Consider the following 12,451-nt stretch of genomic DNA (forward strand, 5'->3'; position numbering starts at 1 on the left):
AATATCAACGTCATTTGGTCTCCAATAGATAATGTTTTAATTTTGCAATCATATTTCGTCTTCTTATTTAATTTTCGTTCGTTGTTTTGTGCATACATATTGCTATTAGTTTTCACGTTTGATACATTTTTACATTTTGTTGAGCTTGCTGTGTGGCTCACGAGTTTTGCTCATTATAGAAGGTCGTATACAGACTAAAAGATGCTACTATCAACGTCATTTGGTCTCTGATAGATATTTTTTTTAATTGGCAATCATATTTCGTCTCCTTATTTAAAAAACAAAACAAATTAAGGGCTTGTGAAAGTGAATAAAATCTTTAACTTGTTTATAAAGTCCTTTTGGTTCAAATATTGATAGAACTATATTTGAAAAAAAAATGTTTTTGCCACTCTAAAGCTCGTTGTGGTACCGTACTCGGTACCGTAGCATCGTCATTAACTAATCAATCAATCTGAATGTACTGTACTTTGACTTTACATCAATCTTTTGTAAGAGAAAATGAGATGTTGAATCTCATCGCAGTTTGAAGGAAAGGCAAATCCAATTTTTTATGTCACCTACCCTCGCCTTTGAAATAAATTACTGAAAAGGCTAAAGTGAATCAAAGAGTCAAATCGAAACTTTCAATTTATAAATACTGGGATCAAAGTTTGGATTGTTTACATACTGGCCATAAAAGTAAACTATAAGGTGACCGTTAGTATGTAACGCCCAATTTATTAAGAAGTGGATACACGCGATCTTTTTGAAATAAGATAGTATTGAACAAGCGGTTCTTTGTACCACGTTAAGATACCATACCATTTAACAATGCAATCAAAAACAAACATATCACAAAATGATATAAAAAAAACGAAACCGCTTGTCCTTTCAAACTCAGTGTTATTTGTTTCACTAAATTCAGTACCACCCTTTTTTTCCTTCGGTTTAAAATTTGAACTGCTTTATCTTGGTAAAACCAGAAAATATATACCTTTCTGAAAAGTTTATGTTGCATATAAAGTCCTTTCGTCAAATTCAGACAATACACGTTTTCCTTAAATACACTATTTTCTTTTCAACTTTAGATTTCTATTGTGACCAGCTTAGATATATGTTACCTTATTACGTTACCTTTAACCTTTTAAAATCAATTGTACTGTTACATTGAAGAGTTGACACTCATTATTTGGAAAGAATTTTCTCACCTTATAATTAGATAACTATTTTTCATGCATCAAGCATATTATTACATCTGTAGCGCAATGTTGTACCACTATCAGCTGTCAATTGTTCTCGTGTTGGCCAATGAAAATAGTCCATATTAACAAAAATTATTAGCTTATCGACGCACTTTAATAATCAAATTTAATGCTTCACTTGAATTAGTCGCAATTAGACTCAGAACTGAAGTTTTAAGTTTGTGGAAATTATATTGCAAATAACATTTCATTCAAATGTCAGTTTTGAAAGTATTTTGATTAATCTATGCACAGAGATATTGTGGAGCCAGGGACGCGATACTGATACCATAGATGTAATACCCATGATGATACAAACTTCGTTTATGATACGTACGATGTAGTTATCAAATTGAGTCAAATTGACTTTATCTGTGGAAATTAGTTACAATTGACCCGAGTTTACCTTTAACAGGTAAAAATCACATCTCTATCTGGTTTAGGATACGATTTATATAAAATGGGGTAACATATTCAGTGTCTTGAGATTGACGTCTGCAGATACACTGTGTAAACTTTAGGACTGACCCAACAAGTGAACTGAGATACACTTTGTAAACTCTTAGAGCTGGACAAGTGAACTGTCCAGACATGGAAGGCCGGAGTAAAGGTTAATACAATGCTCTACATCAAGAATGTTTTGGTTTGTGTTTTTCTGGTAAGTTATGATTATATTTTTTGTAATATTTTACACTTTTATGCATAAATGGTTTAAAATTAAAAAAATGTTATAGATTGTTAAATGTGCATTCATCATGGTAATTATTACTTGTGTGTGTATAAATATCACAATTTGCTTTTTTAATATTTTTACATATAATGCCACAAACCCCCGTATTATGTATGCTTATGTGACAACCTATAAAGATTATAGCTATTATTAAGATTTATTTAGTTTGAAGGGTTTATGTCCCATAAATTTACATCTTAGTACAAAGATAATACTGACATTTTTCACTGTAACCAAATAATTTGAATAACAAGACAGACTGCTTCTGATTCACATTTCCTAAAGTGAACGAAAGATTCAAGCAAATTTTAAAAGGAATGCTTATGAGTTATTTGAGAGATCTCAGAACAATTAAGATTTCAGCCTGATTTACCACAGAAGTTCATCATGAGTGCTCGAATTCTTTTTTTGAAGAAGCGACAGCCATCTGTCCAATTGGTCTAATTACGCCAGAAGTTTTGTTGTCGACAGGTCTTTTTTGCAAAGCATAAACAAAGTATAATATTCTAAGTTTTTTTGTGTAATATAAATCGAATTTGTAATTATGACTTAGCTGATGAATGTCCATAAAAAACCTGAGTCTATAGGAGAATTAACACACTTTCCTTTAAAGCTATATGTTATATGTTGCATGTCAAATGTTTTTATCAGTTTCATATGCGGATTCATTAGGAGCATGGGGTCCCGGCCCCCCCCCCCCCCTTTTTCGTGGAAAAAATATATTGGTTGATTTTATAGAGAATCACTGAAGCATAAATGGGTACCCCCTCTTAGGTCAGTCAACGGGTCCCCTTATGTAAAGTTCTGGATCCGCCATTAGTCCTGTTTTCTGAAGTATGGAGCCAATCTCTTGATTTACGAGGGAGGGATGAGTGTGGGAAAATGTAAGCATGCAAAGCGAAAACAAATGGTCAATCTGCAAAAATCTTCCTGCCCACTCCCCTTAAAAAAATATCAAATGGTCCCCTAAGACCAGTTTTTGTGGAAATCATTTAATTATTTTGTAGTTCATGGTGTATGATAAACAAGTTTATTTACAAATGATCGCTGATACTATTATTTGTTTTGAGTTTTAATTTCCCTTTGTGGTCACTGTTCAAACAGCAATTGTACTATAACATTTTCGTGTGCTGTTGTATTTATCTCAATATTGTCTTGTAATATTAGTTTTCCGGTACAGTGCACGATTAGGAGAACAATGTATTCGTATTAAAATAGTGGTAACAACTCAGTTTATACGAATCGTGTCCATTTAATGTTTTCACAATGGGGGGAAACCTAACTGTGTTATTTATGGTGCAGTACATACACCGTTCAATCAACAGAATAGGGTAGTTTAACATGATCCTTAAAGTAATGCATGTATTTAACACTTAGCAGAGACCTACTCGATATAGCAATCACTAATTTGTCAAGAGCCTTTATTTGTTGTGGATAAGAGACCATCGAGAATAACTTAAGAAACCCAACAGATTAAGGATATGACCAGCCAACAAATTAAAGAAAAATCTCACAACCGGTCATAAGGTTGCTGACGTATGACAACCCGTTGTACTATTTATTCGTATTTCAAGATATCTCATATAATATATAAGATATCTTATATGATTTTATTTTTATAAGATATCTTATATATTATATAGGATATCTCATAAAGTTTATAAGATATAGTATATACTTTATAAGTTATCTTTTAAAGTTTTATAAAGTTTTTAAGATATCTTATATAGTTTATTATATATCTTATATAGTTTATGGGATATCTTATAAAGACAATTATATAAGACATCGTATATACTTTATAAGATATCTTATAAACATATTTTATATAAGATATATACTTATAAAGTTTATGAGATATCTTGAAACTAGAACGAATAGCAGAACGGCTTGACATATTGACGGGTCGTACTTATGGTGTAATTCCGAATTTATGTTGGTAAACATCCGATATGTTTTCAACCGTCGTTAATTTCAAGACTTCTCGTTCTTATTAATATCAAATTTAGGATGGAAATAGTTTATCAAAGGCAAAAGATAGAAATTGGGAAACACAATCGTGAGAAATATTTTCTATAAAAAAATTGTTTGTATCAAAACTCATCGACCGATTATAAACACCGGATGAACAAATAGCCTATTTACTGAATACATTGCTTTGTTTGTTTTCATTGATATATAGCTTATTATTATCTTTAATATTATTTAACCAAGCTTTTCTTTCGTGATAAATTTCATAAAATAGATTACAGGTTAATGACACAGAAAAAGCCCTCAGTAAGGACACACTAAAATACCCGGTTAGTTCCTGTTGCAGAATTTACTACTAGTAAATAACGTTTATCGTGCATATAAAATAATTTAAATTCGAACAATGATCGAGGCTTAAAAGAGGAAAACCGGTGTAAAAGTTGACATAACACGTATGGAATGATCGTGTCTTCAAAGTTACAACATTATGACCTTCAAATAGTAGTTATCCAAATGCTGTTTTTCAACATAACTAGCAAGTTACATTTGACCTTTGAGTTGACATATGTTACTACACTGTAGTTGGTACTATCTTAGCCTGGGATCCTGGATCACTGCTCGATAGTAGCGTTTTGATGTCACGGGGAGCCAGACTAGTACTATTATTGGTATACTGATGTGTCGAGTGTTACTAATCCAATTTACTATTTGGCTTTTCGGTTGACGTTTTTGATAACTCAAAACGTTTCTGATATCTGAAAACATAAAGCTCTTTGTCCCGTTTCTTCAATAAGCTTGAAATGAACGTTTTTTCAAGATTCAAGATTCATAGTTTTATTTATAGTCGCTATTCAATAAACTACATAACACTAGCTCTAGAGAGATTTTCAAATCGACTTTATATGATGGACTTTAAATTATTTCGCCTAGCATCAAAACTAAAAGGAGGCATGGCTTGTCTGTTGATGTCTATCGTAAATAGAGTTTCTAAATATCGTTAATCTCGTTTCTATCTATCTTTAATTTCGTTTTTGTCTATCGTTAATTTCGTTTTTGTCTATCGCTAATCTCGTTATTTGTGTGTCTAGTATCGTTAATCTCGTTTTTCGCCTATCGCTAATCTCGTTTTTGTCTATCGCTAATCTCGTTATTTGTGTGTCTAGTATCGTTAATCTCGTTTTTGCCTATCGTTAATCTCGTTTTTCGCCTACCGTTAATCTCGTTTGTATCTATCGTTAATCTTATTGGTATCTATCGTTAATCTCGTTTTAATATTTCGTTAAAGGCTCGTATAATATGTTCATCTCATTTCTGTCTATAGCTGTTTTGTGATCTTTTGTTGGCAACTTCTTTGACCCGGATTATATGCCGGATACAAAATGGTGTGTGTACTGGACTCTACCAAGTAATATAACCATTTAGAAAGTTATATGGGTTTTAAAAAGTTAAAAGATAGTTAGGGATTCATTTAAAAAAAGTTTAGCGGCAGTTATAAAAATACTACCGAAGAGAACAACAGGACTGACTTATTTATGGAAACAGAAACTCCTTTAGTGGAAATTAAAAAAATCTCTGATAATGATCATACCAAGGATTAATTAATACACATTTAGAACTATAAAGTATAGGTTGTATGTTAATGGTCATAACATAAATGTATTTTCTTAATGCGTTCACTTTTATGATATATGTTTATAAATTATAAAAGTAAATAATATAATAAACTGTTGTTCATGAAATGAAATAAAATTTAAGTAGAACATGACTGTTAATATTTTTTCCACTTTTGCGTGAATTAGCCTAGTGATAAGATCAGATCTTAGATATAATTCTGTTTAGTAACAAACCCAACTTTGTTTTTATATATACGCCCCCAACACATGAGAGGCCTAAATATCACCGTGAACTATTTGCAGCTGGTTATAAACCATAGCCAGACCAACCTGTGTCTGTCCTTTGGATGAAACGATTTCGTATGCTATACGTTGAGCAAGCATTTAACTCTATTCGTATGCATGCATTATGAATGGAAAATTGTCTCTTTGGCACTCATACCGCATCTTCTATGATTGTTGTATACATTGGCGATTTTCATTTTTATCATCCCAAAGTTATAGAGCATTTTTAAAGGGTACACAAATGTACTTAAACTTGATAAAGTTATAAAGAATGGTAATCTGAGCGTCTATTTTCTTCTGGTTATTTTGACTGATGTTGCATCTCTGTAAAAGTGACTTTAATTATTTTCAAAATGTATTTTTTTTCATGCCTCACATTTATGGGGGTTGTTAGTATAGAAAACTGTTAAACATTCAGATCCAAAACGAGAATGAAATAAAGGTCAAGTTACACTACTGATATAACATAAACCAATAGTATAAAAAAAAAGATCTGGTATGATTGCCAATGAGACAACTTTCCACAAAAGTTTAAAAGGACACAGACATTAACAACCATGCATAGTTCACCGTACGGCCTTCAGCAATGAACAAAGCCCATACCGCATAGTCAGCTATAAAAGGCCCCGAAATGACAATGTAAAACAATTCAAATGAGAAAACTTTCGGTCTAATTTATGTACAAAAAATTAACGCAAAACAAATATGTAACACATTAATTAACGACAACCACCGAATTAAAGGCTCCTAATTTTGGACAGGCACATACATTTACATACAGAATTAGCCTTGTATGTTTTTTTTTTTATTTCATTTATATGTTTTGGAGTTCAGTATGACGTCCATTTTCACTGAACTAGTACACAATTTTATGTGGGGGCCAACTGAGGACTACCTCCGGGTGCGGGATTTTTTCGCTGCGTTGAAGACTCATTGGTGGCCTTCGGTTGTTGTCTGCTCTTTAATCGGTTTGTTCTCTCTTTGAAATATACCACATTACCATTCTCAACTTTGTAAAGAGAAAAGTACTTTGTTAAATAATACATATAATACAAAATGGATCAAAATCAATACAGATTATAAATCGTCGACATTTTCGTGAAATAAAAGGCGAATCCAGAGTAAATGCATGGTTTCCCCGACACTCCGATTTACTGGATTACTGCAGCATGTAACAGAAAATGAACCGATATCTCTCATACAATTTACTATATCATACAAATTCAGGGGGAAGAAATTGTATTTTTATCTCTTAAATTGATATCATCGATTGCACGCAACTGTACAGGAGTATTACATGAAACAAATGGAAAGTTTTACGCAAAAACCCATCAAGTTCTTTGTAGTTAAAAGTTTTTTATATTAAATAATATTGATAGAATTTGACTGCTGCGAATGTATGCAATGCCAGCAGGTTGGTGTATGTTAAGCGAAGATTTTTTTGTCACGTAAACTACTACAACGTTCATTTAGAAAGTTAAGTACTGCTATTAAATATCTTGTATTTGAAAAAAAAATCTAAAAAGGACAATTGTGATAAACTTTTCTTAAAGTTTTGTGTTTTGTTCGATCGTCAAACCTTTTTCCTACAGAAAAGTGTATCACGTTTATACCTAAAATGTATCGAAAATTTGTACTTTGAACTCAGACAGAAAAAGTCTGATACAATTTTTTTTCAAATTAAAAAGGATGTCATTTTAATTTTCAGTGTGTAAAATGTTACGTACATTGACGATCAAAAGAAATGTTAAGGAAACAATCTCACTATCATAAGAATTCAAGATAGTAGGGCTGAATTTCAATCAAAACGAAGCCAATAAATTCTATGCCGAAAGCTTCAAATATTTTTTTTTTTAGCTTACATGTGATAACTCTTTGAAGGGGTTTGACACTTTGATAATTCCTTTATATTTAATTCTCTCGAATTCAATTTATTTCACTTCATTATCATATTTTAAAGATAAATGCTTTATCAAGTTTCGGTTGATAAAATAGAAATGCATGTGGTTTTATCATTTTCAACGTATAAATGGAAATTTTCTGTCAATCAATAGATATATTGCTGTTGGATGAAATACATGTGCGTTTTTTCTCTTGCGAGTTTGTAAAAAAAAAAATTGAATGAACAATTCTAAAATATTAACATCTTAATACAAAAAGTTTAACGTTTATTTGTGCATTCCGAAATTATGACATATATGTGTGTTCATGACTCCCTCCCCTGCAGCAGTATATAATAAGACTTCCAACACCCTCTTAAATGAATCAAGTTAGTTCAATTCAATAACGACACACACACAAACAATAGAAAGAACCAAACGTTGTTAAGCTGACAATGCCACAAATTATTAAAGGAGATGGCACCTATAGAGTTTTACAATGAAGAAAATTTGATTATCTTTCTAAATACTAATTTAGAATATTAAAGGTTGAGTAATATTATGATATTTTATTACTTAAGTTTTCTTTGCTATTTATATGCATACGCAATAAAATGTCTAGTCATTGTCAAATACTTGGAATATGAGAATTTTAATTTTACTAAAGGTAAGTTTACCTTAAAATTAAATTGAAATAATGATGATAAATGGTAATGATAATATCAATAATAATAATGAAAAGGATAAGGATATTTGATGAATATTTTGTGACCCTTTATAGCTTGCTGTTCGGTGTGCGGAAAGTGAATGCTCCGTGTTGAAGACCGTACTTTATCCTGTTTGACCTATATAATGGTTTACTTTAACACATTGTGACTTAAGAAATGGCAAGTTGTCATATTACATAGGCAGATTCAAAGTCCTGGATCCGCAACTGTATTGGCATTTATGCCACATCTTCTTATATCTATTGACATATATTTTACAATTCTGAAGACCATGTCTTGTTTTCAGAATAATACACAAACAAAAGGATATGGGGTGCCATAATACAAAATTTGTACATGGACAGCAATAACAAAAGAAATAACAAAAATAACAAAAAATAACACAATAAGCAAAAAGTACAGAAACATTGCCTGTATTACTGTTCTTTATTGTTATTGTCCTTTAGATATACATCTGTAATTAAGACTATATGGGTAGATTGAAAAAATATCGAACATGAACTTAGTACAAAAATATATGATCAAATAATATTTCATAAATATACAATGACACTCAAAATATTTTTATTTTGTTATTTCAAGTATTTATATTTTCTTTCACTTCAATGAAAATGTCATTTAAAAAGGACCCATTGACATGTTTTTGAAAGTCCACACCCCTGCTCTATAAAAAAAAATTCAGCCATAATAAAAGCATTAAAACAAAGTATTAACGAACTTGGAATTGGTATCGGGTAAACATAATCTTTTCAATTGAAGTTACTAATTTAGTTATCTTAAATTGTTAAGTTGCTATCTCAATGATGTAACCCTCCTTCTCTTTTTACTGTTGAACATTAAATCATCGTTAACGCATCAAATGGTTTCCTCCCGTCATTATACATTAAATATTTGTCGGAAATATTAGCAAATTGGCAAAAAGAAAGTTGTAGATAACGACGAGGACCGCGTACTACACAATACATGTCCCCCTTTTTTGAAACAAAATATGATAAAACTGGAGTTGTTTTTTTTATCGTATCACTCATTGTCATGCAAGTTGAGTGGTGTACAGACGTATCTCTGGGAGGGGGGATGAAAAGCACCACCACCCCCATTTCTTCATAAAAGTAAAGCGATATTATTTTTTACAGGTCTATAAGGTGTATTACCTCTTTTTCGTTTAATATTAGATTACAAGATTTATGAAGATACATCTTGTGTCTGTAGTAATTGCATAATAAACATAAATTTTACCGAGATCTTGTTACTTTAACTTTTAATTTGGATGTGTTTGATGTATAGAAAAACAAACAATATTTATCCTGGAGGCGGTTTAACTTGCACAAAATAATTAATTTGTATGTTGATGATGTTATTACATGTCTCTTTTGTAAAAAATATAAACTTAGATAAGTAAATCTCGTGCTTTATTTTCACAAGCTGTGAAAGTGTTCTTATGGGTTTCAGCAAACCTTAAAACTTTGACTAAGATATATGAATAAGTAGATGCTGTATGATTGGAAATGAGACACTGAACTCTCCACAAGAGACCAAATAACATAGATGTTTACATCTATAGGTCAGCATACGGCCCCTATACCGCATTGTCATCTACAAAAGGCCCCGAAACGACAAATTTAGAGCAATTCAAACGAGAAAAGGCCTGAGTCGACTCATGTACAAAACGATGAACGAAAAACAAATATGTCTGACAGATATACAACAAGTGACAACCACTAAAAAATAGGTTCCGACATAATGTGGCAAGTTCAAACTTGTTTGTTGGCGCCAAATCCTAACATGAGACAAGGCTGTAACAATATAACATTATAAGAAGCACACAGACGTTGAAAAGGGCTTATCTCATCACATTGATACAAAGCAGAACAAAACATCTATCAAAAACACAGATCAGACGATCATATTCTTATATGTAACAACAAAAAAGGCACAAAGTACAGAGATTACTGGCAGTCACTGACAGCTAGTTCAAATCATGAAAAACATTAGGAATTTGGTAATTTGTTAAAAGAAGTCTATTTTAAGGATCGATAAGTGTACCCGGATTGTATACTCATTTCGGTGCTCGGTATACAACTCACGTTTAATATAAGTTTTCCACTTCTAACTAAAATCTATGCATCTATGAATGAATTTAGTAAAGGTTTCAAGTAATTTATGGTAACGAAATCAGTAATACAGATATTACGTTTCATTGAAATCCAAAGCGGGCAGATGTTTGTCTTAAGAAAAGGTCAGCATTACGTGCATGCTCTAGATAACCATAAATTTAAGATTATCTTTATCTTATAAAATTGAGAATGGAAATGAGGAATGTGTCAAAGAGACAACAACCCGACCATAGAACAGACAACAGCAGAAGCTTAGCCTTATCCATATAAAAATGCCATGAGCACAATCAAAACAATAACAAGGAGATATGGTTTGGTGGCCAAAGAAACAAATATCCACCAGTGACCGAAGAACGAGGATGTAGACAACTTTAGGTCACATTTATGCCCTCAACAATGAGCAAAGCATATAATGTAAAGAAATCTATCAATCCGGCCCAAGTGTTGCCTTTAAAAACTATATCATGTTTACACTTCACACGACGTAACGGCGGGAAGGTATGCGTATTAAAGGTCATCACCATATTCAATTGTTATTGTTCAATTGTTTAGTTTGACACAATGATGTTGACATTTCATTTTGCTTGTTTGATATTTGTAATATTTATGAAATGTAGCTATAATATGGCAAATATGACGTAGCCTGATATTTCATGTGGAATGTCAAATATGCGTTTTACTAAGGTTAAATGGATTTGATCTACTTTTTTAAAATCAATTTCAAAGTATATATTTGGGGATATTTAAATTAGATTTTCCAGTATTTTTCATTAATAAAACATTTTACAAAAATCCGCCAAATTAACGTATACAAAACAAAAGCCTCAGCATAGAATTAGTTTAGTTCTTACTCTCCAAGTATTTCTAACGGAGTTTTATATCATTTTTTTAAATCTTTTTATCATGTTTTAAATCTTTAAAAATCGACTGTTGTGGGTATAAAAACAGTAAAATATCTGCAAGTTTTTAATCACGATAAAGAGTAATTAGTAATACATAAGGTATTGCGAAAGGTGTCTGAATTAAAGAGTATCGGAAGACAAGGTCTGAAGATTGCTATTGTGCTAATTTGAACACACAATGTATAAGCTTATCGAGCTAAAGTAAATCATCAGACCTTTTCTTCAGATGCTCTCTTTAATTCAGACACATTATACAACGCGTTTCTATTACTAATTACTCTTTTACGTGAGTAAAACCATTACCGCTGATTTAAAATAACGTTTTATTTCAAATAAAAGTTGTCATTAGTAATTAACAAAAATCTGGAGCCAAAATCAATTCTCATGTGAAACCAAAAGCGTTATTTCTTACTTCTTAGTCATTTTTTTAATATCAAACAATTTTTTGTTGTTATTCATCATCTTTCAATTTCATATTCTACGAAATAAAACATCGATTGCTTATTGGCCTTTACATTCGACAATTTCCTTTATAAATAAACGAAAACTATACGCTAAATATATAAAATCATAAAAAAAAAAAAAGAAGTACATTCGACAATATATCTCGTTATGCACACAGGAAAAACCTCTATAAACGCATTTTAATAGTTTAAGATTTTTTTTAAATTTCAGATAGTAGAACTAGCATTTGCTGGCTCGTGGTATAATTGGGGAGGATGGAATGAGTGTTCTAGATCATGTAATGGGGGACTTTTCAACAGAAGACGGATGTGTTACGGGGGTAACTGCATTGGAAACGATATTCAATACAGACTTTGTAATACTCAGGTAGATATAAAAAATATTCAGCTAGTCAGTATAAGAGAAGAAGAAGACAAAGATGTTTATTTCCAGTAAATCATAAGGAGCATAATTCAATATAAGACACAAATAAGACAATAACAAAAAGAAACAACAATAGTATATACAAAGGGACTTTTTCTTTCATTTCAATAGGTATTT

General features: G+C 31.3%; 1 protein-coding gene across 3 annotated transcripts in view; it reads left to right on the forward strand.

Annotated features, from left to right (window-relative positions):
• The window catches only part of LOC134716342 (ADAMTS-like protein 3), a 35,976-nt gene that overhangs the window by 11,110 nt on the left and 12,415 nt on the right, over positions 1-12,451 (forward strand). Inside the window, exons 1-2 of one of the 3 annotated variants that reach the window (XM_063579277.1) lie at positions 1,316-1,881; positions 12,122-12,277. In XM_063579277.1, the coding sequence (XP_063435347.1) occupies positions 1,843-1,881; positions 12,122-12,277 (195 nt within the window). In that variant the 5' untranslated portion in view covers positions 1,316-1,842. Of the gene's footprint in view, positions 1-1,315; positions 1,882-8,263; positions 8,370-12,121; positions 12,278-12,451 lie in introns of those variants that run through there. The other 2 variants (XM_063579278.1, XM_063579276.1) reach the window with 2 other exon arrangements.

This window comes from Mytilus trossulus, chromosome 4 (assembly GCF_036588685.1).
Source record: "Mytilus trossulus isolate FHL-02 chromosome 4, PNRI_Mtr1.1.1.hap1, whole genome shotgun sequence".
Lineage (NCBI taxonomy): Eukaryota > Metazoa > Mollusca > Bivalvia > Mytilida > Mytilidae > Mytilus > Mytilus trossulus.